The sequence below is a fragment of the Microchirus variegatus genome, assembly GCF_963457635.1.
Source record: "Microchirus variegatus genome assembly, chromosome: 2".
NCBI lineage: Eukaryota > Metazoa > Chordata > Actinopteri > Pleuronectiformes > Soleidae > Microchirus > Microchirus variegatus.
In genome coordinates, this window is record NC_139803.1 from 145,025 (window position 1) to 173,022 (window position 27,998).

Sequence of the window (27,998 nt, forward strand, 5' to 3'; positions counted from 1 at the left end):
ATTGATTTTATTATTGATTATATTATTTATTTTATTATTGATTATATTATTGTTTATATTAGTGATTATATTGTTGTTTATATTATTGATTTTATTTTTGTTTAGATTATTGATTATATTGTTGTTTATATTATTGATTAATAATATTGTTTATATTATTGATTATATTGTTGTTTATATTATTGATTATATTGTTGTTTATATTATTGATTATATCATTGATTATATTGTTGTTTATATTATTGATTAGTAGTAAACGTAAACAAACGATCGTTAACGATTTTAAACACGATCACTAAATCATGACGTCATCTGATGACCTTTGACAAATCAATCAATCGATATATTTATTGATGATCAGGTCTTAATTTGACACACATTCTTGTCTTTGTGTCCTTGTGAAGACATTTCCCTCACACACACACAGACACACAGACACACACACACACACACACACACACACACACACACACACACGTGTGAACATGTAGGGACAAACATGACATGATCCCACAAGACTGAGGAATGCTGGGAATTCACACACACACACAGTCAGCTGTAAATGTAACCCCGCCCCCTTCCCTCTGCTCCGCCCCCTCAGGGCAGTAAGGAGCGTTACCATTGGCAGGCTCAGAATGTGAAGGTGAGCGGCGTGGACGACATGGTCCTGCTGTCAAAGGTCAACGAGGACGCCATCACTGACAATCTGAAGAAGAGATACATGGACGACTACATCTTTGTATCCTCACCATCCTCTGAGGGACATGTGTCCTCTGAGGGACATGTGTCCTCTGAGGGACATGTGTCCTCTGAGGGACATGTGTCCTCTGAGGGACATGTGTCCTCTGAGGGACATGTGTTTGTTTGCCCCCCACAGGTCAAAGGTCAAAGTTCTGTTCCACCAAATCATCACAAACAAACATTGGCCCATGTTAGCTTAGCTCACAGGTGAAAGTTTGGCTAGCGTTAGCTTAGCTCACAGGTGAGTTTGGATAATTTTAGATAATGTTAGCTTCGCTAACAGGTGATAGTTTGGCTAATGTTAGCTTAGCTCACAGGTGATAGTTTGGCTAACATTAGCTTAGCTCACAGGTAAGTTTGGATTATTTAAGCTCATGTTAGCTTCGCTAACAGGTGATAGTTTGGCTAATGTTAGCTTATGTAAGCTTAGCTCACAGGTGACAGTTTGGCTAACTTTAGGTTATGTTAGCTTAGCTCACAGGTGACAGTTTGGCTGAAGTTAGCTTACCTCACAGGTGAGTTTGGATGATTTTAGCCCATGTTAGCTTTGCTAATAGGTGATATTTTGGCAAATGTTAGCTGAGCTCACAGGAGACAGTTTGGCTAACTTTAGCTCATGTCAGCTTAGCTCACAGGGGACAGTTTGGCTATTAGCTCAAGCTGTCCCCTTTGAGCTAGCTTAGCTCATGTTAGCTTAGCTCAGCTCATGTTATCTGGGTAACATGAGTTAACGTTTAGGCTAATGTTAGCTCATGTTTGGTTAGCTCACAGGTGACACTTTGGCTAACATGAGCTTATACTAGTTGCTTAGATGTATTGATTGGAACTGTCTGGTCCTGGTTCTGGTCCTGATCCTTGACCTGGTTCTGTCAGACCTACATCGGTCCTGTTCTCATCTCAGTGAACCCGTTCAAACAGCTTCCGTACTTCACAGATCGGGAGGTGGAGCTCTATCAGGGCGCGGTGAGATAATGACCCTTTGACCTTTGACCCCACGTGTTGCTCTATGACATCATTAACTCCGCCCCCTCCACCCTCCAGGCCCAGTATGAGAACCTCCCCCACATCTACGCTCTGGCTGATAACATGTACAGGAACATGATGATTGACAGCGAGAACCAGTGTGTCATCATCAGGTAGGCGGAGCCTCACACTCTTTACCTATGTCATCATCAGGTGGGCGGAGCCTCACACTGTTTACCTGTGAAATTAAACACAGGTGGTTTTGTGTCTTTGTGTCTTTGTGTCTTTGTGTCAGTGGTGAAAGTGGAGCTGGTAAAACAGTAGCAGCTAAATTCATCATGAGTTACGTTTCCAAAGTGTCAGGAGGGGGCGACAGAGTTCAGGTAACTTTAGTTACTTTACTGTCATCATGTTGTTACCATGGTTACTGTTACTGATGTGTGTGTGTGTGTGTGTGTGTGTGTGTGCAGCATGTCAAAGACATCATCCTACAGTCCAACCCCCTACTGGAGGCGTTTGGTAACGCAAAGACAGTTCGCAACAACAACTCCAGCCGATTTGTGAGTCTGAATGTAAACATGTAAACAAACTAACATGTAAACTAACTAAAATGTAAACACAAACATGTAAATAACTAACATGTAAACTAATATGTAAACACAAACATGTAAACTAACATGTAAACAAACAAACAAGCAAACATGTAAACAAAAACATGTAAACAAATGTACACAAACATGTAAACACAAACATGTAAACTAACATGTAAACAAACATGTAAACTAACTAACATGTAAACAAACATGTAAACTAACTAACATGTAAACTAACATGTAAACTAACATGTAAACAAACATGTAAACAAACATGTAAACTAACTAACATGTAAACTAACATGTAAACACAAACATGTAAACAAACATGTAAACAAAGATGTAAACTAACATGTAAACAAACAAACAAGCAAACATGTAAACAAACATGTAAACTAACATGTAAACACAAAGATGTAAACAAAGATGTAAACAAACATGTAAACTAACATGTAAACAAACATGTTCAGGGTAAATACTTTGAGATCCAGTTCAGTAGGGGCGGAGCTCCTGACGGAGGGAAGATTTCCAACTTCCTGTTGGAGAAAAGTCGAGTTGTTTCCCAGAATTCTGGAGAGAGAAGCTTCCACATCTACTACCAGGTACTGCAAAATATACTGGAACATGTAGTACAGAAGTACTTATAGTGTGACCTCTGCGTGACCTTTGACCTCAGCTGTTAGAGGGGGCGACTGCAGAGCAGAGAGAGAACCTCGGGGTCACGACCCCTGATTACTACAGTTACCTCAACCAATCAGGAACCTTCACTGTGGACGACATGGACGACAGGAAGGAGTTCACTGACACCATGGTCTGTACCTGTCTGTGCCTGTCTGTGTCTGTACCTGTCTGTGTCTGTGTCTGTACCTGTCTGTGTGTGTCTGTCTGTCTGTCTGTCTGTGTCTGTACCTGTCTGTGTGTGTCTGTGTCTGTGTCTGTGTCTCAGTGATGTACCTGTCTGACAGTGATGTACCTGTGTGTCTGTACCTGTCTGTGTCTCAGGAGGCCATGTCTGTGGTTGGTCTGTCAGTAGAGGATCAGGACTCAGTTCTTCAGATCATCGCAGGAATTCTTCATCTGGGAAACATTAACTTCAGAGAAGAGAATAACTACGCTGTGGTGGAGAGTCAGGACTGTGAGTACTGACCACACCCCCTGACCACACCCCTGACCCCTGACCCCTGACCACACCCCTAACCACCTGTCTCTGTGTGTGTGTGTGTGTCAGTCCTGGCGTTCCCAGCGTTCCTGTTAGGAATCCCTCAGGATGGAGTTTGCAGTAAACTAACGAGCAGAGTGATGGACAGTAAATGGGGAGGAAAGAGTGAAACGATCTCTGTGACTTTGAACTGTGAACAAGCTTCATTCACCAGAGACGCTTTGTCTAAAGCTCTGTACTCGAGACTCTTTGACTTCCTGGTGGACGTGAGTTCATACGTTCATCTATTCACACGTTCATCTGTTCATGTGTTCATCTGTTCATGCGTTCATCTGTTCATGCATTCATCTGTTCATGTGTTCACACGTTCATCTGTTCACACGTTCATCTGTTCACTCGTTCATCTGTTCACACGTTCATCTGTTCACTCGTTCATCTGTTCACACGTTCATCTGTTCACGCGTTCATCTGTTCACGCGTTCCTACGTTTACACGTTTACATGTTCACTCGTTCATCTGTTCACTCGTTCATCTGTTCACGCGTTCATCTGTTCATACGTTCATCTGTTCACACGTTCATCTGTTCACTCGTTCATCTGTTCACTCGTTCATCTGTTCACACATTCATCTGTTCATCTGTTCACACGTTCATCTGTTCACGCGTTCATCTGTTCACACGTTCATCTGTTCACGCGTTCATCTGTTCACTCGTTCATCTGTTCACACGTTCATCTGTTCACTCGTTCATCTGTTCACGCGTTCATCTGTTCACGCGTTCATCTGTTCACGCGTTCATCTGTTCACGTGTTCATCTGTTCACTCGTTCATCTGTTCACACGTTCATCTGTTCACACGTTCATCTGTTCACGCGTTCATCTGTTCACGCGTTCATCTGTTCACGCGTTCATCTGTTCATGTGTTCATCTGTTCACTCGTTCATCTGTTCACACGTTCATCTGTTCACACGTTCATCTGTTCACTCGTTCATCTGTTCACACGTTCATCCGTTCACTCGTTCATCCGTTCACACGTTCATCCGTTCACACGTTCATCCGTTCACACGTTCATCTGTTCACGCGTTCATCTGTTCACACGTTCATACGTTTACACGTTTACATGTTCACTCGTTCATCTGTTTACGCGTTCATCTGTTCACACGTTCATCTGTTCACACGTTCATCTGTTCACTCGTTCATCTGTTCACACATTCATCTGTTCATCTGTTCACACGTTCATCTGTTCACGCGTTCATCTGTTCACGCGTTCATCTGTTCACGCGTTCATCTGTTCACGCGTTCATCTGTTCACACGTTCATACGTTTACACGTTTACATGTTCACTCGTTCATCTGTTCACTCGTTCATCTGTTCACACGTTCATCTGTTCACACGTTCATCTGTTCACACGTTCATCTGTTCACTCGTTCATCTGTTCACTCGTTCATCTGTTCACTCGTTCATCTGTTCACACATTCATCTGTTCATCTGTTCACGCGTTCATCTGTTCACGCGTTCATCTGTTCACTCGTTCATCTGTTCACACGTTCATCTGTTCACACGTTCATCTGTTCACGCGTTCATCTGTTCACTCGTTCATCTGTTCACGCGTTCATCTGTTCACTCGTTCATCTGTTCACTCGTTCATCTGTTCACGCGTTCATCTGTTCACGCGTTCATCTGTTCACGCGTTCATCTGTTCACGCGTTCATCTGTTCACTCGTTCATCTGTTCACACGTTTATCTGTTCACTCGTTCATCTGTTCACGCGTTCATCTGTTCACGCGTTCATCTGTTCACACGTTCATCTGTTCACACGTTTACATGTTCACTCGTTCATCTGTTCACTCGTTCATCTGTTCACGCGTTCATCTGTTCACGCGTTCATCTGTTCACTCGTTCATCTGTTCACGCGTTCATCTGTTCACGCGTTCATCTGTTCACTCGTTCATCTGTTCACTCGTTCATCTGTTCACGCGTTCATCTGTTCACTCGTTCATCTGTTCACGCGTTCATCTGTTCACGCGTTCATCTGTTCACTCGTTCATCTGTTCACGCGTTCATCTGTTCACGCGTTCATCTGTTCACTCGTTCATCTGTTCACGCGTTCATCTGTTCACGCGTTCATCTGTTCACTCGTTCATCTGTTCACACGTTCATCTGTTCACTCGTTCATCTGTTCACTCGTTCATCTGTTCACACGTTCATCTGTTCACACGTTCATCTGTTCACGCGTTCATCTGTTCATCTGTTCATCTGTTCATCTGTTCATGTTACAGAGCGTAAACAAAGCGATACAGAAACATCAGGAAGAGTTTAACATCGGAGTGTTGGACATCTATGGATTTGAGATCTTCCAGGTAAGAGGACAGAGGACAGAGGACAGAGGACAGATGTCCTGACGTCTCCTAAATGTCTCTGATGTATTTTTGTGTCTTTCAGAAAAACGGTTTTGAACAATTCTGCATCAACTTTGTGAACGAAAAACTACAACAAATATTTATAGAACTGACACTGAAGGCTGAACAGGTGAGTGTGTGTGTGTGTGTGTGTGTGTGTGTGTGTGTGTGTGTGTGTGAGTGAGTGTGTGAGAGTGTCTGTGTGGGTGTGTGAGTGTGTGTCCTCAGGTGTCCTCAGTTGTCCTCGTGTCCTCACTTGTCTTCATGTCCTCAGGATGAGTATGTCCAGGAGGGAATCAAATGGTCGCCGATCGAGTATTTCAACAACAAAGTGGTTTGTGATCTCATCGAGTCCAAACTGGTGAGTCGACCAATCAGAGACGTGTTTGTGTCCACTGTCCTCACGTCTGTCCTCACGTGTGTCCTCACGTCTGTCCTCACGTGTGTCCTCACGTGTGTCCTCACGTCTGTCCTCACGTCTGTCCTCACGTCTGTCCTCACGTCTGTCCTCACGTCTGTCCTCACGTGTGTCCTCACGTCTGTCCTCACGTCTGTCCTCACGTCTGTCCTCACGTGTGTCCTCACGTGTGTCCTCACACGTGTGTCCTCACGTGTGTCCTCACGTGTGTCCTCATTACCCAGAATCCCGTTGGCATCATGAGTATCCTTGACGACGTGTGTGCTACGATGCACGCTAAAGGAGAAGGAGCCGATCAAACTCTGCTGCAGAAACTTCAGGGACAAATGAACGATCATGAGCACTTCAGCAGCTGGAACAGAGGGTTTGTGGTTCATCACTACGCTGGAAAGGTACAAGTACACAGTCAGTACACACTCATGGTACAAGTACACACTCAAGGTACAAGTACACACTGTACACACTCATGGTACACGTACACAGTCAGTACACACTCAAGGTACAAGTACACACTCAAGGTACAAGTACACACTCAGTACACACTCAAGGTACAAGTACACACTGTACACACTCAAGGTACAAGTACGCACTGTACACACTCAGTACACACTCAAGGTACAAGTACACACTCAGTACACACTCAAGGTACAAGTACACACTGTACACACTCAAGGTACAAGTACGCACTGTACACACTCAGTACACACTCAAGGTACAAGTACACACTCAGTACACCTGTTGTCCACCCTTGTTTCCTCACAGGTGTCCTCTTGTCCTCGTGTCCTCTTGTCCTCACAGGTGTCCTCTTGTCCTCACGGGTGTCCTCGTGTCCTCACAGGTGTCCTCTTGTCCTTGTGTCCTCTTGTCCTCACAGGTGTCCTCTTGTCCTCGTGTCCTCACAGGTGTCCTCTTGTCCTCACAGGTGTCCTCTTGTCCTCACAGGTGTCCTCTTGTCCTCACAGGTGTCCTCTTGTCCTCGTGTCCTCACAGGTGTCCTCTTGTCCTCACAGGTGTCCTCGTGTCCTCTTGTCCTCACAGGTGTCCTCTTGTCCTCACAGGTGTCCTATGACGTCGTTGGCTTCTGTGAGAGAAACAGAGACGTTTTGTTTAATGACATCATCGAGCTGATGCAGAGCAGCGAATAGTAAGTAAACTCCGCCCCCACACACTCAGGACATACCTCCACACGCTCAGGACACACCTCCACACACTCAGGACATACCTCCACACGCTCAGGACACACCTCCACACGCTCAGGACACACCTCCACACGCTCAGGACACACCTCCACACGCTCAGGACACACCTCCACACGCTCAGGACATACCTCCACACACTCAGGACACACCTCCACACACTCAGGACACACCTCCACACGCTCAGGACACACCTCCACACACTCAGGACACACCTCCACACGCTCAGGACACACCTCCACACGCTCAGGACACACCTCCACACACTCAGGACACACCTCCACACACTCAGGACACACCTCCACACACTCAGGACACACCTCCACACACTCAGGACACACCTCCACACACCTGGGACACACCTCCACACACTCAGGACACACCTCCACATGCTCAGGACACACCTCCACACATTCAGGACACCCCCCCCCCCCCCCCCCCCCACACACACACTCAGGACACACCTCCACACACTCAGGACACACCTCCACACACTCAGGACACACCTCCACAGTGAGCACACGTACACTGACAGTGAGGACATGTCTTCTGTCTCAGTCCGTTCATCAAAGCTTTATTTCCTGAAAACCTGGAGGCAGAGAAAAGAGGGCGTCCGAGCACAGCGAGCAGCAAGATCAAGGTGAGAGAGAGAGAGAGAGAGAGAGAGGTGTTGATTGACAGGTGGTGGTGTCTGGTATGACAGTAGCTCCGCCCCTTCCTGCAGAAACAAGCCAACACTCTGGTGCAGACGCTGATGAAGTGCACACCTCACTACATCCGCTGCATCAAACCCAACGAGACCAAGCGTCCTCGGGACTGGGAGGACGAGCGCGTCCGCCACCAGGTGGAGTACCTGGGTCTGCGCGAGAACATCCGTGTCCGCCGCGCCGGCTACGCCTACAGGCGGCTCTTCAGCAAGTTCCTGCAGAGGTCAGAGGTCAAACACCCGCCGGGCACCGCGCGGTCGTTTCAGCCGTCGTCCTGGTAACCGTGTTGTCGCCCCGCAGGTACGCCATCCTGACCAAAGAGACGTGGCCTCGCTGGAGAGGGGACGAGCGCCAGGGGGTCCTGCACCTCCTCAACTCCGTCCACATGGACCAGGACCAGTTCCAGCTGGGCAAGACCAAAGTCTTCATCAAAGCCCCAGAATCAGTACGAGACCCACAGAGAACCCACAGAGAACCAGAGTCTCAGACTGGTCCTCAGAAACAGGGGAACATGAACCCACTTCAGTTGAGCAGATCCTGATCCTGATCCTGATCCTGATCCGTGTTTTCTCTGCAGCTCTTCTTGCTGGAGGAGATGAGGGAGAGGAAGTACAACGGTTACGCTCGGGTCATCCAGAAGGCCTGGCGTAAACACATCGCTGTCCGCAAGTACGTCAAGATGAGAGAGGAAGGTAAGACCTGAGACCTGAGACCACGTCCTGGTCTGTGTCCTCGTCCTGGTCTTTGTCCTCGTCCTCGTCTTCGTTCTTACGAAGTCACGTCGTTCTCTTGCAGCGTCCGACGTCCTCCTGAACAAGAAAGAACGACGCAGAAACAGCATCAATCGTAACTTTGTGGGCGACTACATCGGGACGGACGAACATCCGGAGATCAGGCAGTTTGTCGGCCGACGGGAGAGGATCGACTTCGCTGACGTGGTCCTGAAATACGATCGCAAGTTCAGGGTAAGGCCAGAGTCCAGAGACCAGAGACCTGGTTTCAGCAGGGTCTGAACTCGTCCTTGTGTCTCACAGAGCGTCAAACGAGACCTGATCCTGACCCCGAAGTTCCTGTACCTGATTGGCCGAGAGAAGGTGAAACAGGGTCCAGATAAAGGCCAGATCCAGGAAGTCCTCAAGAGGAAGATCGAGCTCAACAAGATCCAGTCCGTCTCCCTCAGGTACGCCAAGACCAGGTTTAGCACCAGTACCAGCACTAGAATGAGGACCTAAACCAGAACTAGAGTCAGAATCAGAATGTCATGAATTAAAATAAGGATCAGAACTTAAACCAGGACCGGATTCATGTCTGAACCTGAACCTGGATCCGTCTTCCGTGTGTTTTTCAGCACTCTGCAGGACGACTTCTTCATCGTCCACGAGGACGAGTACGACAGCGTCCTTCAGAGCGTCTTCAAGACCGAGTTCCTCAGTCTGCTCGTCAAACGCCATCAGGAGAAAGTCCAGAAGAAGCTGCCGCTCAAATTCAACAACCTGTGAGTCTGATCCTGATCCTGATCCAGATCCTGAGTCTGAGTCTGAGTCTGAGTCTGAGTCTGAGTCTGAGTCTGATCCAGATCCAGATCCTGAGTCTGAGTCTGAGTCTGATCCAGATCCTGAGTCTGATCCCGATCTTGATCCCGATCTTGATCCCGATCTTGATCCCGATCTTGATCCCAATCTAGATCCCGATCTAGATCCAGATCATGAGTCTGATCCTGATCCTGATCCTGATCCTGATCCAGATCCTGATCCAGGTCTGAACATCTAAAGGTCTGAACCTCTTCTCTGTCTCCAGTCTGGAGTATAAGGTGAAGAAGGGCGGCTGGGGTCCGTTCAGCTCTGCAGGATCCAGACAGATCCAGTTCCATGAGGGTCAGGGGGACGAGGCGGTCCTGAAGCCCAGTGGGAAGGTTCTGCAGGTCTCTGTTGGACCAGGTCTGCCCAAGAACTCACGTAAGTCCTGATTCAGTTTGTGTGTGTGTGTGTGTGTGTGTGTGTGTGTGGCTCCGCCCCCTCACTTCCTGTCTGATCTGCAGGACCAACCAGGAAGGACAACAGGAAGAGTCGCTACATGGGCGTGCAGGCTCCGCCCACCAGCCAGTACGACTCAGGTAACTTTGAGGTGATTCTTCATCAGCTGATGTTTTCAAACGTCACCTGATTCTTTCTTTTGTTTCCTTAGGCTCTCGTTACAGAGGGGGCGGAGCTCCCAGAGGTGGCCCCTCCTCCAGAGGCTCCCTGCTGAGGCAACAGTCCAGCATGGAGCAGCCCAGTCTGCCCCGCCTCCAGAGCCAGCGTCGCCATGACGACCACGCCCACAAACACCACGACATGGGCTTCATGGGCGTTCCTGAGCAGGGAGCTGCAGGGTAATCTAAACCAGGTTAACACTGGGTTAACTAGAGTAACCAGGTTAACACCAGGTTAACTAGAGTAACCAGGTTAACACCAGGTTAACTAGAGTAACCAGGTTAACACCGGGTTAACTAGAGTAAACCAGGTTAACACCGGGTTAACTAGAGTAACCAGGTTAACCGGTGTGCTGTGGTCAGAGGAGGTGGAGTCTGTTGTAACAGCTGTGTTTTGTTGCAGGCTGCAGAGGAGGCGGTCTAAGGAGGTTAAGCCCCTCCCAGGAGCAGGTCGACCTAAACCCGCCCCCAAACCCAAACCTCGCAGTCCTCAGTGTAAAGCTCTTTATGCTTATGACGCTCAGGACACTGATGAACTGAGCTTTAACGCTGATGATGTCATCGACATACTCACTCAAGGTACTTCTACTACTACATGTACTACATATACTACATGTACTACATATACTATTACACGTGTACTACTGTTAATAAACTGTCTCTGTGTCCTCAGATCCTTCAGGATGGTGGTTTGGTCGACTCCGTGGCAGAGAGGGAATGTTTCCTGGAAACTATGTGGAGAAGCTGTAGACCTGACCTCTGACCTCTGACCCTAGGTCACATCTGACCTCTGACCCCAGGTCACCTCTGACTTCTGACCTCTGACCCTAGGTCACCTCTGACCTCTGACCCTTACTTTTAATGTCCCCATGTGACTTTAGCTAACATCAGTGTTACCATGGAAACAGTCATTTCCCTACAGGCCACAGTAGGTATTACAGACAGACACACACACACACAGACACAGACACAGACACAGACAGGTACAGACACAGACACAGACACAGACACAGACAGGTACAGACACAGACACAGACACAGACACAGACAGGTACAGACACAGACACAGACACAGACACAGACAGGTACAGACAGTTGATTGTCGTTGATGAAAATTCTAAACTACTGAACGAATAAAAAATAAACTGTTTTTATTTACATCAAAGATTCTGTTTATTCACTGTGATTTAACAAGGACACATCTGTCCTTAGACCCTCTGTCCTTAGACCATCTGTCCTTAGACCATCTGTCCTTAGACCATCTGTCCTTATACCCTCTGTCCTTAGACCATCTGTCCTTAGACCATCTGTCCTTAGACCTCTGTCCTTAGACCCTCTATCCTTAGTCCATCTGTCCTTAGACCTCTGTCCTTAGACCTCTGTCCTTAGACCTCTGTCCTTAGACCATCTGTCCTTAGACCTCTGTCCTTAGTCCCTCTGTCCTTAGACCCTCTGTCCTTAGACCTCTGTCCTTAGACCCTCTGTCCTTAGACCTCTGTCCTTAGTCCCTCTGTCCTTAGACCTCTGTCCTTAGACCCTCTGTCCTTAGACCATCTGTCCTTAGACCTCTGTCCTTAGTCCCTCTGTCCTTAGACCCTCTGTCCTTAGACCTCTGTCCTTAGACCCTCTGTCCTTAGACCCTCTGTCCTTAGACCTCTGTCCTTAGACCATCTGTCCTTAGACCTCTGTCCTTAGTCCCTTTGTCCTTAGACCTCTGTCCTTGTTTATGTTCATCTCATCATTCAGTCTAAATAAACAAACTCCATTACCCAGAGTTCTGTGCTTCAAATACAGGTATTTTAATCACGTTGTCAACATTATTTACTTGGTTTTAGTCGAGTATAAAGTGCCTTAAAGTACAAGTATGTTAAAGTTACTGTGAATGAATGAAAAGAGTAAAAGTACATACCAATATACATAACAAAGTATTTGTACTTTGTTATGTATATTGCTTTTACATGTATTGATTTATTTCGATCATAAATGCTTTTATTGTGAAGGGTCCATATCAAAACAAGCACTTTGGTGTGATGTCACGAGCTCATTGTCACGTGTTCATGCTGCGTTCACGTCACGAAACATGTCCGACGTTGAGTTACGTCCCTGAACGCGTCACGACCTTTAACCCGCCGCCATGTCACTGACTGTCACGTGGTACGAGAGCGCGAGAGAACCGGAACATGGAGGAGTTTCTGAGGAACTGTCGAACTGCGCTGGTAACACACACACACACACACACACACAGACACAGACATACACACACACACACCCCCCCCAACACACACACACACACAGGCGCGCGCGACACACACACAGACACGCGCAACACACACGCGCACACACACAGACACGCAGACTCACACACGCGCACGGACACAGACACACGTGCGCGCGCACACTCGAACATGTGACTCATTATTTTCTCTTGTAACACGGAGTCATGTTTACGTGTATTTTATTGTGAAGGATTGATCTGTCACACGTCACTTCCTGTAGGCGGGCTCTGAACGGCCCGGTTCACGGTACCACGTGGTTCTGGGAAACGAGGCCTGTGACGTGGACTCCATGGTGTCTGCGATGGCCTACGCCTACTTCCTGTCCAAGGTCAGAATCTGGCGAACACTTCCTGTTGGTTTTTCACATTAAAAGCCTGTGAGTGATCTAAATAAAAGTGTTTTTATGAAGATCATTGATGAAGGGGCGTGGCTAAAGACGACTATGACACAAAACAGCATCTCCTGGTGGTGATGATGATGATGGTGATGATGGTGATGAAGATGAAGATGATGATGATGATGTTGATGAAGATGATGATGATGATGGTGATGGTGATGAAGATGATGATGATGGTGATGATGATGATGATGATGATGATGATGGTGATGATGGTGATGATGATGGTGATGATGAAGATGATGGTGATGAAGATGATGATGGTGATGGTGATGATGGTGAAGATGATGATGATGATGATGATGGTGATGATGATGAAGATGATGATGATGGTGATGATGGTGATGATGATGATGAAGATGATGATGATGGTGATGATGGTGATGATGATGGTGATGATGGTGAAGGTGAAGACTCTCTCTCTCTCTCTCTCTCTCTCTCTCTCTCTCTCTCTCTCTCTCTCAGTGCAGTGGCGTGCTCGCTCTCCCTCTGATGAACATCCACAGTGATGACCTCACTCTTCGCTCTGATAACCACTTCCTGTTGCGTCAGAGCGGTGTGTCATGTGACCTCCTGACCTTCAGGGACCAGCTGGACCTGAGGAGTCTGTACAGAGAAGGTCGCCTGACGCTGACCCTGGTGGACCACAACGTCCTGTCCAGGTGCACACACAGGAAGTGACGTCATCAGCCGAGGGCCAATCAGAGGAGAGCGTCTCGCTCACGCCTGTGTGTCTGTGTGCTGCAGTTCAGACAGTGACCTGGAGGGGGCAGTGGTGGAGGTGATTGACCATCACCAGCTGGAGAGGAAGCCGTCGCCGTCCTGTCCTGTTACCGTGGAAACGGTGGGCTCCTGCGCGACCTTAGTAACAGAACGCATCGTCAAGGAAGCGCCGCACATCCTGGACCTGCAGCTCGCCCAACTGCTCTACGGTGAGAGAGGGGGGGTGTGTATATATATATATGTGTGTATATATACATGTGTATATACACACATATATATATTTTCAACAGATTCTTGTTCAGGGCGATGCTGACTATTATGACGGTGAATTTCAAGTCATTCTGAGACTTTATATATATGTGTGTGTGTGTGTGTGTGTGTGCAGCTGCAGTGGTGTTGGACTGTGTGAATATGGCGCCCTCTGCAGGTAAAGTCACTCCTAAAGACAGTCAGTATGCTGCTGTGTTGGAGAGTCGTTTCCCCGCTCTGCCACCGAGGGGCGCTCTCTTCACTGCTCTGCAGAACGCCAAGTTTGACGTCTCAGGTGAGGACACATGCAGTACTCATGTCAGTATTTGTCAGTATTTGTCCTCAGGTGCAGTACTAATGTCAGTATTTGTCAGTATTTGTCCTCAGGTGCAGTACTAATGTCAGTATTTGTCAGTATTTGTCCTCAGGTGCAGTACTCATGTCAGTATTTGTCCTCAGGTCTGGACACTGGACAGATGTTGTTGAAGGACATGAAAGTCGTCTCAGGAAGTTTGCGTCTCGCTGTCTCTGTCCTCTACATCACACTGGAGGTCAGTACTACACTGTACTACACAGTACTACACTGTACTACACAGTACTACACTGTACTACACAGTACTACACCGTACTACACAGTACTACACTGTACTACACAGTACTACACAGTACTACACTGTACTACACTGTACTACACTGTACTACACAGTATTACACAGTACTACACAGTACTACACCGTACTACACAGTACTACACTGTACTACACAGTACTACACTGTACTACACTGTACTACACTGTACTACACAGTATTACACAGTACTACACAGTACTACACCGTACTACACAGTACTATACTGTACTACACACTGCTGTATATGTGTGTGTGTGTGTGTGTCAGGAGTTCCTGCAGGGGGCGGAGCTGGAGGCGGAGCTTTCAGCGTTCTGTCAAAAGCTTGGATTTGATTTGCTGCTGATGATGACCATCTCCTTCACTGAGAGCCAAGAGCCAATCAGAGAGCTCGCTGTGTTCAGCCACAGCGCCACCTGCAGTCAGCAGGTACAACTACACACACACACACACTGAGGGGGCGGAGCTACGTCCAGTTCTTATAATCCGTCCAATGGGTTTCTCTCCACAGGTGAGCCACTTCCTGGAAGAGGCTCGTAGCCCCGCCCTCAACCTCCGTCCAATCAGCAGCCCCCACCCTCACGTCACAGCCTATCATCAAGGTGCGTGTTCATGTTTCCACGGTAACCAGCGTCGTCTCCACAGGTCAAAGGTCACTGTGACATCATCAGCTTTCTCTCCTTCAGGAAACGCCGTGGCGTCCCGTAAGAAGCTCCTCCCCCTCGTCAAAGACTTCCTGAAGCAGCTGGACGGAGACGGCGAGGGGGCGGAGTCAAGTGTTCCTCCCACACCCATGAACAGTCTGGTGGAGGGTTGCCCTCTAGATGGCGCTCTGCCCCACATCAGCGCTCAGGACCTGGTAGACAAGGTCAACAAGATGGCCGACAGAGAGTGGGAGGAGCCTGACCTCTGACCTCTCAGATGTCGGTAAGATCTGTGCCAGTGGGCGGAGCCTCTGTCCGTCACCATGGAGAGGCTTTTATTGTGAAAGAGGAAGTGTTTTCAGAATAAAGTGAAGAAAAGAAATGATCAGAGTTTTTATTTCAATAAAAATCTGATGATTGATCAGAGAGGAGGAGGGGGAGGAGTCAGAGGTCAAAGGGGAGGAGTCTGTGTGTGTGTGTGTGTGAATGTTGACAGACCTGTATCACAGCAGCTGAGCGTCGACCAATCAGACGACAGCTCTGCTCTGTAATGTTGATCAACCTGTTGAGCAGAGAGAGAGAGGGCGAGAGAGAGGGCGAGTCTCATAGAGACACAGAGAGAGAGAGAGAGAGAGAGAGAGAGTGGGCGAGTCTCATAGACACACACAGAGAGAGAGAGAGGAAGCAGCTCAGAACACAGTGTGACATCATCGTGACATCATGAGTGGACACACGGACAGGTAAGACTGACCTGTGTGTGTGTGTGTGTGTGTGTGTGTGTGTGTGGGACTCTGTGTGTGTGTGTGTGTGTGTGAGTGAGTGTGTGTGTGTGTAAGTGAGTGTGTGTACTCTCTGTACTCTGTGAGTGAGTGTGTGTGTATGTGTACTCTACTTTGTGTGTATGGTGTGTGTGTGTGTGTGGTTAGTGTGTGTGTGTGTGTGTGGTTAGTGTGTGTTACATATATATTTATATTCTTACATTCTGGCTACTTTCTTATTTACTAATTTACAAACTTACTTTTATTTAAATCAGAACTTTATTCCAGTCAAACCCTGAAGGCAACACTGAAACATGACTCCTCCCCTTTCTGTCCTTTACCTGTGACCTGAAAACACACACACACACACACACACACACACAGGTGTGGTCACCTGACAACAAATAGGAACAACAGAGCCCCGCCCCCTTCACCAGCTCAGGTGTCAGTCATCAGACTGGTCAAACCTGTGTGTGTGTGTGTGTGTGTGTGTGTGTGTGTGCGATGATGATGAAGATGATGATGATGAAGATGATGGTGATGATGATGATGATGATGATGATGATGATGATGATGGTGATGAAGATGATGATGATGATGAAGATGATGAAGATGATGATGATGATGATGATGGTGATGATGAAGATGATGATGATGAAGATGATGATGATGATGAAGATGACAATGACGGTGATGATGATGATGAAGATGATGATGATGATGAAGATGATGATGATGATGATGATGATGATGATGATGATGATGATGATGATGGTGATGATGATGATGATGATGAAGATGATGATGATGATGGTGATGATGAAGATGAAGATGATGATGATGATGATGGTGATGGTGATGATGAAGACCTCATGATGATGATGAAGATGATGTGATGATGATGATGATGGAGATGATGATGATGAAGATGATGATGATGATGGTGATGGTGATGATGATGATGATGGTGATGATGATGATGATGATGATGATGAAGATGAAGATGAAGATGATGATGATGATGATGATGATGATGATGGTGATGATGATGATGATGATGATGGTGATGATGATGATGATGATGATGATGATGATGGTGATGATGATGATGATGGTGATGATGATGATGATGATGGTGATGATGATGGTGATGATGATGATGGTGATGATGATGATGATGATGGTGATGATGATGATGATGATGATTGACAGGTCTCCTGAAGAACCAGATTCTCCAAACATCCAGGACCTTGAGCTCAGAGAGGAGTGGCAGGACGACGGCTTTCCCAGGTCTGACCTTTGACCTCTGACTCTGGAAAACATGCTTCTCAAAGTGTGGGGTGTGTGTGTGTGTGTGTGTGTGTGTGTGTGTGTGTGTGTGTGTGTGTGTGTGTGTGTGAGTATTGATGGATGAGTTGAAGCTAACAGACTTTAGACTAAAAACAACTCAAAGTCGCAGCTGCTGTCACTCTAAGGATTGTGGGTAATCATTGACTCTGTGTTGCTGTGGCGACAGTGTGTCTCTGTGTGTGTTGAATGATGAATGTGTGTGTGTTGACACAGGCCCCTCCCAGAGGATTGTGGGAGTCCAGAGGCCGACAGCCAATCAGAAGGTAGGACAGTTAAACCCTTCAATTCAAAATGAATGAAATGAAAAAACAATAAAAAATGTCCCCGCCCCCTATTCCCCCGTGTAGCTCCGCCCACCACCCTGACTCTCTCAGGTATGGCTGTGGGAGGAGCTAAGAAGCGCCTGGTGGCGCCCTCTCTCAGCCTGACGCTGAATCGCACAAATTCTCAAGATCCGAGCGCCGACGGTTTCTCTGCTGCAGCTTTGTCAGCGACGCACGACGACAACGACACTGATCTTCATTCACTGGACATTAATCTGGAAGCTCTAGAGACGCCTTCAGGGAGTGAGACAGGAACAATACCTGATAACAACGATCTGGAGTGGGACGGTCTGTCTCCTTGTTGTTGTTGTCTTTTTGTTTCGTTGTTGTCTTTTTGTCTCGATGTTTTTGTCTTTTTGTCTCATTGTTGTTGTCTTTTTGTCTCATTGTTGTTGTTGTTGTCTTTTTGTCTCATTGTTGTTGTCTTTTTGTCTTGTTGTTGTCTTTTTGTTTCGTTGTTGTCTTTTTGTCTCGTTGTTGTCTTTTCGTCTCGTTGTTGTCTTTTTGTCTCGTTGTCTTTTTGTCTCGTTGTCTTTTTTGTCTTGTTGTCTTTTTGTCTCGTTGTTTTTGTCTTTTTGTCTCATTGTTGTTGTCTTTTTGTCTCATTGTTGTTGTTGTCTTTTTGTCTCATTGTTGTTGCTTTTTTTGTCTCGTTGTTGTTGTCTTTTTGTCTCGTTGTTCTCTTTTTGTCTCTTGTTGTCTTTTTGTCTCGTTGTTGTTGTTGTTGTTGTCTTTTTGTCTCGTTGTTGTATTTTTGTCTCCTTGTTGTTTGTCTTTTTGTCTCGTTGTTGTTTGTCTTTTTGTCTCGTTGTTGTATTTTTGTCTCCTTGTTGTTGTCTTTTTGTCTTGTTGTTGATGTCTTTTTGTCTCGTTGTGTTTTTGTCTCGACGTTGTATTTTTGTCTCATTGTTGTTGTTGTTGTCTTTTTGTCTCATTGTTGTTGTCTTTTTGTCTTGTTGTTGTCTTTTTGTTTCGTTGTTGTCTTTTTGTCTCGTTGTTGTCTTTTCGTCTCGTTGTTGTCTTTTTGTCTCGTTGTCTTTTTGTCTCGTTGTCTTTTTTGTCTTGTTGTCTTTTTGTCTCGTTGTTTTTGTCTTTTTGTCTCATTGTTGTTGTCTTTTTGTCTCATTGTTGTTGTTGTCTTTTTGTCTCATTGTTGTTGCTTTTTTTGTCTCGTTGTTGTTGTCTTTTTGTCTCGTTGTTCTCTTTTTGTCTCTTGTTGTCTTTTTGTCTCGTTGTTGTTGTTGTTGTTGTCTTTTTGTCTCGTTGTTGTATTTTTGTCTCCTTGTTGTTTGTCTTTTTGTCTCGTTGTTGTTTGTCTTTTTGTCTCGTTGTTGTATTTTTGTCTCCTTGTTGTTGTCTTTTTGTCTTGTTGTTGATGTCTTTTTGTCTCGTTGTGTTTTTGTCTCGACGTTGTATTTTTGTCTCATTGTTGTTGTTGTTGTCTTTTTGTCTCATTGTTGTTGTCTTTTTGTCTTGTTGTTGTCTTTTTGTTTCGTTGTTGTCTTTTTGTCTCGTTGTTGTCTTTTCGTCTCGTTGTTGTCTTTTTGTCTCGTTGTCTTTTTGTCTCGTTGTCTTTTTTGTCTTGTTGTCTTTTTGTCTCGTTGTTTTTGTCTTTTTGTCTCATTGTTGTTGTCTTTTTGTCTCATTGTTGTTGTTGTCTTTTTGTCTCATTGTTGTTGCTTTTTTTGTCTCGTTGTTGTTGTCTTTTTGTCTCGTTGTTCTCTTTTTGTCTCTTGTTGTCTTTTTGTCTCGTTGTTGTTGTTGTTGTCTTTTTGTCTCGTTGTTGTTTGTCTTTTTGTCTCGTTGTTGTATTTTTGTCTCCTTGTTGTTTGTCTTTTTGTCTCGTTGTTGTTTGTCTTTTTGTCTCGTTGTTGTATTTTTGTCTCCTTGTTGTTGTCTTTTTGTCTTGTTGTTGATGTCTTTTTGTCTCGTTGTGTTTTTGTCTCGACGTTGTCTTTTTGTCTCATTGTTGTTGTTGTTGTTGTTGTTTGTAAACACTGTGACCATGTGACTTCTGCTCGGTAGATGACCTCCCCCGTGTGGGAAGGGGCGGGGCTGTGGGCGTGGTCAGAAGCCCAGTGGAGCAGCCTGAGAGTTTCCTGGGTCTGGACCAGGTGGACAGCAGGGGGCGCCGCTGGAGGACGTTCAGCGTTCAGGGACACGAGTACAGCGTGGACATGAGCGTCCTGGAGCCGTACCTGCAGGTCCTGTCCCACGGAGGTCAGAGGTCAAATACAGCATCAGGTCAACCCCTAACTCCTCCCCCTTAGTGACATCACACTGTGACTCTCTGATTGGTCGTCAGGTTACTATGGAGACGGGATGAACGCCATCATCCTCTTCACTTCCTGTTACCTGCCGGAAAACACGGTGGACAACTATGAGTATGTGATGGACAATCTGTTCAGGTGAGGACACCTGTCTCTGTCTGTCTCTGTCTGTCCCTCAGGTACATGGTGGGGACATTGGACCTCATGGTCTCTGAGGACAGATGTGTCTCACAGTGTCTCTGTCTGTCCCTCAGGTACATGGTGGGGACATTGGACCTCATGGTCTCTGAGGACACATGTGTCTCACAGTGTCTCTGTCTGTCCCTCAGGTACATGGTGGGGACATTGGACCTCATGGTCTCTGAGGACACATGTGTCTCACAGTGTCTCTGTCTGTCCCTCAGGTACATGGTGGGGACATTGGACCTCATGGTCTCTGAGGACACATGTGTCTCACAGTGTCTCTGTCTGTCCCTCAGGTACATGGTGGGGACATTGGACCTCATGGTCTCTGAGGACACATGTGTCTCACAGTGTCTCTGTCTGTCCCTCAGGTACATGGTGGGGACATTGGACCTCATGGTCTCTGAGGACACATGTGTCTCACAGTGTCTCTGTCTGTCCCTCAGGTACATGGTGGGGACATTGGACCTCATGGTCTCTGAGGACACATGTGTCTCACAGTGTCTCTGTCTGTCCCTCAGGTACATGGTGGGGACATTGGACCTCATGGTCTCTGAGGACACATGTGTCTCACAGTGTCTCTGTCTGTCCCTCAGGTACATGGTGGGGACATTGGACCTCATGGTCTCTGAGGACACATGTGTCTCACAGTGTCTCTGTCTGTCCCTCAGGTACATGGTGGGGACATTGGACCTCATGGTCTCTGAGGACACATGTGTCTCACAGTGTCTCTGTCTGTCCCTCAGGTACATGGTGGGGACATTGGACCTCATGGTCTCTGAGGACACATGTGTCTCACAGTGTCTCTGTCTGTCCCTCAGGTACATGGTGGGGACATTGGACCTCATGGTCTCTGAGGACACATGTGTCTCACAGTGTCTCTGTCTGTCCCTCAGGTACATGGTGGGGACATTGGACCTCATGGTCTCTGAGGACAGATGTGTCTCACAGTGTCTCTGTCTGTCCCTCAGGTACATGGTGGGGACATTGGACCTCATGGTCTCTGAGGACACATGTGTCTCACAGTGTCTCTGTCTGTCCCTCAGGTACATGGTGGGGACATTGGACCTCATGGTCTCTGAGGACACATGTGTCTCACAGTGTCTCTGTCTGTCCCTCAGGTACATGGTGGGGACATTGGACCTCATGGTCTCTGAGGACACATGTGTCTCACAGTGTCTCTGTCTGTCCCTCAGGTACATGGTGGGGACATTGGACCTCATGGTCTCTGAGGACACATGTGTCTCACAGTGTCTCTGTCTGTCCCTCAGGTACATGGTGGGGACATTGGACCTCATGGTCTCTGAGGACACATGTGTCTCACAGTGTCTCTGTCTGTCCCTCAGGTACATGGTGGGGACATTGGACCTCATGGTCTCTGAGGACACATGTGTCTCACAGTGTCTCTGTCTGTCCCTCAGGTACATGGTGGGGACATTGGACCTCATGGTCTCTGAGGACACATGTGTCTCACAGTGTCTCTGTCTGTCCCTCAGGTACATGGTGGGGACATTGGACCTCATGGTCTCTGAGGACACGTGTCTCACAGTGTCTCTGTCTGTCCCTCAGGTACATGGTGGGGACATTGGACCTCATGGTCTCTGAGGACACATGTGTCTCACAGTGTCTCTGTCTGTCCCTCAGGTACATGGTGGGGACATTGGACCTCATGGTCTCTGAGGACACATGTGTCTCGTTGTTGTCTTTTTGTCTCATTGTTGTTGCTTTTTTTGTCTCGTTGTTGTTGTCTTTTTGTCTCGTTGTTCTCTTTTTGTCTCTTGTTGTCTTTTTGTCTCGTTGTTGTTGTTGTTGTCTTTTTGTCTCGTTGTTGTTTGTCTTTTTGTCTCGTTGTTGTATTTTTGTCTCCTTGTTGTTTGTCTTTTTGTCTCGTTGTTGTTTGTCTTTTTGTCTCGTTGTTGTATTTTTGTCTCCTTGTTGTTGTCTTTTTGTCTTGTTGTTGATGTCTTTTTGTCTCGTTGTGTTTTTGTCTCGACGTTGTCTTTTTGTCTCATTGTTGTTGTTGTTGTTGTTGTTTGTAAACACTGTGACCATGTGACTTCTGCTCGGTAGATGACCTCCCCCGTGTGGGAAGGGGCGGGGCTGTGGGCGTGGTCAGAAGCCCAGTGGAGCAGCCTGAGAGTTTCCTGGGTCTGGACCAGGTGGACAGCAGGGGGCGCCGCTGGAGGACGTTCAGCGTTCAGGGACACGAGTACAGCGTGGACATGAGCGTCCTGGAGCCGTACCTGCAGGTCCTGTCCCACGGAGGTCAGAGGTCAAATACAGCATCAGGTCAACCCCTAACTCCTCCCCCTTAGTGACATCACACTGTGACTCTCTGATTGGTCGTCAGGTTACTATGGAGACGGGATGAACGCCATCATCCTCTTCACTTCCTGTTACCTGCCGGAAAACACGGTGGACAACTATGAGTATGTGATGGACAATCTGTTCAGGTGAGGACACCTGTCTCTGTCTGTCTCTGTCTGTCCCTCAGGTACATGGTGGGGACATTGGACCTCATGGTCTCTGAGGACAGATGTGTCTCACAGTGTCTCTGTCTGTCCCTCAGGTACATGGTGGGGACATTGGACCTCATGGTCTCTGAGGACACATGTGTCTCACAGTGTCTCTGTCTGTCCCTCAGGTACATGGTGGGGACATTGGACCTCATGGTCTCTGAGGACACATGTGTCTCACAGTGTCTCTGTCTGTCCCTCAGGTACATGGTGGGGACATTGGACCTCATGGTCTCTGAGGACACATGTGTCTCACAGTGTCTCTGTCTGTCCCTCAGGTACATGGTGGGGACATTGGACCTCATGGTCTCTGAGGACACATGTGTCTCACAGTGTCTCTGTCTGTCCCTCAGGTACATGGTGGGGACATTGGACCTCATGGTCTCTGAGGACACATGTGTCTCACAGTGTCTCTGTCTGTCCCTCAGGTACATGGTGGGGACATTGGACCTCATGGTCTCTGAGGACACATGTGTCTCACAGTGTCTCTGTCTGTCCCTCAGGTACATGGTGGGGACATTGGACCTCATGGTCTCTGAGGACACATGTGTCTCACAGTGTCTCTGTCTGTCCCTCAGGTACATGGTGGGGACATTGGACCTCATGGTCTCTGAGGACACATGTGTCTCACAGTGTCTCTGTCTGTCCCTCAGGTACATGGTGGGGACATTGGACCTCATGGTCTCTGAGGACACATGTGTCTCACAGTGTCTCTGTCTGTCCCTCAGGTACATGGTGGGGACATTGGACCTCATGGTCTCTGAGGACACATGTGTCTCACAGTGTCTCTGTCTGTCCCTCAGGTACATGGTGGGGACATTGGACCTCATGGTCTCTGAGGACACATGTGTCTCACAGTGTCTCTGTCTGTCCCTCAGGTACATGGTGGGGACATTGGACCTCATGGTCTCTGAGGACAGATGTGTCTCACAGTGTCTCTGTCTGTCCCTCAGGTACATGGTGGGGACATTGGACCTCATGGTCTCTGAGGACACATGTGTCTCACAGTGTCTCTGTCTGTCCCTCAGGTACATGGTGGGGACATTGGACCTCATGGTCTCTGAGGACACATGTGTCTCACAGTGTCTCTGTCTGTCCCTCAGGTACATGGTGGGGACATTGGACCTCATGGTCTCTGAGGACACATGTGTCTCACAGTGTCTCTGTCTGTCCCTCAGGTACATGGTGGGGACATTGGACCTCATGGTCTCTGAGGACACATGTGTCTCACAGTGTCTCTGTCTGTCCCTCAGGTACATGGTGGGGACATTGGACCTCATGGTCTCTGAGGACACATGTGTCTCACAGTGTCTCTGTCTGTCCCTCAGGTACATGGTGGGGACATTGGACCTCATGGTCTCTGAGGACACATGTGTCTCACAGTGTCTCTGTCTGTCCCTCAGGTACATGGTGGGGACATTGGACCTCATGGTCTCTGAGGACACATGTGTCTCACAGTGTCTCTGTCTGTCCCTCAGGTACATGGTGGGGACATTGGACCTCATGGTCTCTGAGGACACGTGTCTCACAGTGTCTCTGTCTGTCCCTCAGGTACATGGTGGGGACATTGGACCTCATGGTCTCTGAGGACACATGTGTCTCACAGTGTCTCTGTCTGTCCCTCAGGTACATGGTGGGGACATTGGACCTCATGGTCTCTGAGGACACATGTGTCTCACAGTGTCTCTGTCTGTCCCTCAGGTACATGGTGGGGACATTGGACCTCATGGTCTCTGAGGACACATGTGTCTCACAGTGTCTCTGTCTGTCCCTCAGGTACATGGTGGGGACATTGGACCTCATGGTCTCTGAGGACACGTGTCTCACAGTGTCTCTGTCTGTCCCTCAGGTACATGGTGGGGACATTGGACCTCATGGTCTCTGAGGACACATGTGTCTCACAGTGTCTCTGTCTGTCCCTCAGGTACATGGTGGGGACATTGGACCTCATGGTCTCTGAGGACACATGTGTCTCACAGTGTCTCTGTCTGTCCCTCAGGTACATGGTGGGGACATTGGACCTCATGGTCTCTGAGGACACATGTGTCTCACAGTGTCTCTGTCTGTCCCTCAGGTACATGGTGGGGACATTGGACCTCATGGTCTCTGAGGACACATGTGTCTCACAGTGTCTCTGTCTGTCCCTCAGGTACATGGTGGGGACATTGGACCTCATGGTCTCTGAGGACACGTGTCTCACAGTGTCTCTGTCTGTCCCTCAGGTACATGGTGGGGACATTGGACCTCATGGTCTCTGAGGACACATGTGTCTCACAGTGTCTCTGTCTGTCCCTCAGGTACATGGTGGGGACATTGGACCTCATGGTCTCTGAGGACACATGTGTCTCACAGTGTCTCTGTCTGTCCCTCAGGTACATGGTGGGGACATTGGACCTCATGGTCTCTGAGGACACATGTGTCTCACAGTGTCTCTGTCTGTCCCTCAGGTACATGGTGGGGACATTGGACCTCATGGTCTCTGAGGACACGTGTCTCACAGTGTCTCTGTCTGTCCCTCAGGTACATGGTGGGGACATTGGACCTCATGGTCTCTGAGGACACATGTGTCTCACAGTGTCTCTGTCTGTCCCTCAGGTACATGGTGGGGACATTGGACCTCATGGTCTCTGAGGACACATGTGTCTCACAGTGTCTCTGTCTGTCCCTCAGGTACATGGTGGGGACATTGGACCTCATGGTCTCTGAGGACACATGTGTCTCACAGTGTCTCTGTCTGTCCCTCAGGTACATGGTGGGGACATTGGACCTCATGGTCTCTGAGGACACATGTGTCTCACAGTGTCTCTGTCTGTCCCTCAGGTACATGGTGGGGACATTGGACCTCATGGTCTCTGAGGACACGTGTCTCACAGTGTCTCTGTCTGTCCCTCAGGTACATGGTGGGGACATTGGACCTCATGGTCTCTGAGGACACATGTGTCTCACAGTGTCTCTGTCTGTCCCTCAGGTACATGGTGGGGACATTGGACCTCATGGTCTCTGAGGACACATGTGTCTCACAGTGTCTCTGTCTGTCCCTCAGGTACATGGTGGGGACATTGGACCTCATGGTCTCTGAGGACACATGTGTCTCACAGTGTCTCTGTCTGTCCCTCAGGTACATGGTGGGGACATTGGACCTCATGGTCTCTGAGGACACGTGTCTCACAGTGTCTCTGTCTGTCCCTCAGGTACATGGTGGGGACATTGGACCTCATGGTCTCTGAGGACACATGTGTCTCACAGTGTCTCTGTCTGTCCCTCAGGTACATGGTGGGGACATTGGACCTCATGGTCTCTGAGGACACATGTGTCTCACAGTGTCTCTGTCTGTCCCTCAGGTACATGGTGGGGACATTGGACCTCATGGTCTCTGAGGACACATGTGTCTCACAGTGTCTCTGTCTGTCCCTCAGGTACATGGTGGGGACATTGGACCTCATGGTCTCTGAGGACTACCTGCTGGTCTACTTGTGTGCGATGTCTCCCAGAAACAAACTTCCGTCCATCAAATGGCTTCATCAGTGTTACACGTCCATCGACAGGAGGTACGAGGGGGCGGGGTCAACGCTGTGGGGGCGGGATCAACGCTGTGGGGGCGGGGTCAACGCTGTGGGGGCGGGATCAACGCTGTTGGGGCGGGGTCAACGCTGTGGGGGCGGGGTCAATGCTAAAAACACTTAAACTTAAAGCACTCACTGTGTACCCGTGTGTCCTCGTGTCTCTCTGTGTCCTCACGTGTCCTCATGTGTCCTCTGTGTGTCCTCATGTGTCCTCTGTGTGTCCTCTGTGTGTCCTCATGTGTCCTCTGTGTGTCCTCATGTGTCCTCTGTGTGTCCTCACGTGTCCTCATGTGTCCTCTGTGTGTCCTCATGTGTCCTCATGTGTCCTCTGTGTGTCCTCATGTGTCCTCATGTGTCCTCTGTGTGTCCTCATGTGTCCTCTGTGTGTCCTCACGTGTCCTCATGTGTCCTCTGTGTGTCCCTTCAGGCTGAAGAAGGACCTGAAGTGTCTCCTGGTCGTCCATCCTGCCTGGTTCATCAAAGCTCTGATCACTGTGGTCAAACCTTTCATCAGGTCAGTGAGACATGAGGACACACTGAGAGACACAGAGGACACACATGTCCTCATGTGTCCTCTGTGTCCCTCTGTCCTTTGTGTCCCCTGTCGTCAACTGTCCTCTGTGTCATCATGTGTCCTCATTTTCCCCTGTCCTTGTGTGTCCCCTGTCCTCATTTGTCCTCATGTGTCCCCATGTCCTTGTGTGTCCTCTGTGTCCTCATGTGTCTCTCTGTGTCCTCATGTGTCTCTCTGTGTCCTCACGTGTCCTCATGTGTCCTCATGTGTCTCTCTGTGTCCTCATGTGTCCTCACGTGTCTCTCTGTGTCCTCACGTGTCCTCATGCGTCCTCATGTGTCTCTCTGTGTCCTCATGTGTCCTCATGTGTCCTCATGTGTCCTCACGTGTCCTCACGTGTCTCTCTGTGTCCTCATGTGTCCTCATGTGTCCTCATGTGTCCTCATGTGTCCTCACGTGTCCTCATGTGTCCTCATGTGTCCTCATGTTTCTCTCTGTGTCCTCACGTGTCCTCATGTGTCCTCATGTGTCCTCACGTGTCCTCATGTGTCCTCATGTGTCCTCACGTGTCCTCATGTGTCCTCATGTGTCCTCATGTGTCCTCATGTGTCTCACAGTGAAAAGTTCAGCAGGAAAATCCGTTTTGTTCAAAATCTTCAACAACTTTCAACAATGATTCCGACAGAAAGACTTCAGATCCCTGAGTCTGTCCTCAGGTAAGTGTCCTCTGTCCTCACTGTCCTCTGTGTCCTCTGTCCTCTGTCCTCACTGTCCTCTGTCCTCACTGTCCTCTGTCCTCACTGTCCTCTGAGTCCTCAGTCCTCTGTCCTCACTGTCCTCTGTCCTCTGTCCTCTGTCCTCTGTCCTCACTGTCCTCTGTGTCCTCTGTCCTCACTGTCCTCTGTCCTCAGTTAAATCCGTCTCACTCTCTCAGATAAACCTGTCTCACTCTGTTAAACCTGTCTCACTCTCTCAGATAAACCTGTCTCACTCTCTCAGTTAAACCTGTCTCACTCTCTCAGATAAACCTGTCTCACTCTCTCAGTTGAACCTGTCTCACTCTCTCAGTTAAACCTGTCTCACTCTCTCAGATAAACCTGTCTCACTCTCTCAGTTGAACCTGTCTCACTCTCTCAGATAAACCTGTCTCACTCTCTCTGTTAAACATGTCACACTCTTTTAAACCTGTCTCACTCTCTCAGATAAACCTGTCTCACTCTCCCAGTTAAACCTGTCTCACTC

The 27,998-nt window shown here is 48.1% G+C and overlaps 3 protein-coding genes across 3 annotated transcripts; all 3 read left to right on the forward strand.

Moving 5' to 3' along the window:
- The first annotated feature begins 646 nt into the window (after positions 1-646).
- Positions 647-11,426, forward strand: myo1eb (myosin IEb). Its single transcript, XM_083904456.1, has 26 exons — positions 647-739; positions 1,615-1,704; positions 1,783-1,877; positions 2,000-2,087; positions 2,175-2,264; positions 2,768-2,899; positions 2,974-3,108; positions 3,300-3,432; positions 3,526-3,722; positions 5,732-5,812; positions 5,895-5,981; positions 6,126-6,212; positions 6,494-6,661; positions 7,328-7,413; positions 8,024-8,105; positions 8,190-8,395; positions 8,473-8,617; positions 8,750-8,864; positions 8,968-9,137; positions 9,207-9,352; positions 9,521-9,667; positions 9,970-10,127; positions 10,211-10,285; positions 10,357-10,543; positions 10,767-10,942; positions 11,037-11,426. Exons 1-26 carry the CDS (start codon positions 662-664, stop codon positions 11,111-11,113), a joined length of 3,231 nt encoding a protein of 1,076 aa, XP_083760582.1. The 5' UTR covers positions 647-661; the 3' UTR covers positions 11,114-11,426.
- Positions 11,427-12,513: 1,087 nt separating this feature from the next.
- On the forward strand, positions 12,514-15,575 carry prune (prune exopolyphosphatase). Its single transcript, XM_083904490.1, has 9 exons — positions 12,514-12,579; positions 12,860-12,967; positions 13,502-13,698; positions 13,784-13,968; positions 14,145-14,303; positions 14,468-14,559; positions 14,906-15,064; positions 15,147-15,237; positions 15,322-15,575. The coding sequence occupies exons 1-9, from the start codon at positions 12,544-12,546 to the stop codon at positions 15,546-15,548; spliced, it is 1,254 nt and encodes a 417-aa protein (XP_083760616.1). The 5' UTR covers positions 12,514-12,543; the 3' UTR covers positions 15,549-15,575.
- A 1,630-nt stretch (positions 15,576-17,205) lies between these two features.
- On the forward strand, positions 17,206-27,962 carry bnipl (BCL2 interacting protein like; the record flags this gene model as incomplete). Its single annotated transcript, XM_083910340.1, has 9 exons — positions 17,206-17,327; positions 17,601-17,650; positions 17,735-17,998; positions 22,234-22,428; positions 22,514-22,616; positions 26,096-26,227; positions 26,670-26,756; positions 27,374-27,472; positions 27,959-27,962. 9 exons carry the CDS (start codon positions 17,206-17,208, stop codon positions 27,960-27,962), a joined length of 1,056 nt encoding a protein of 351 aa, XP_083766466.1.
- Positions 27,963-27,998: the final 36 nt, after the last annotated feature.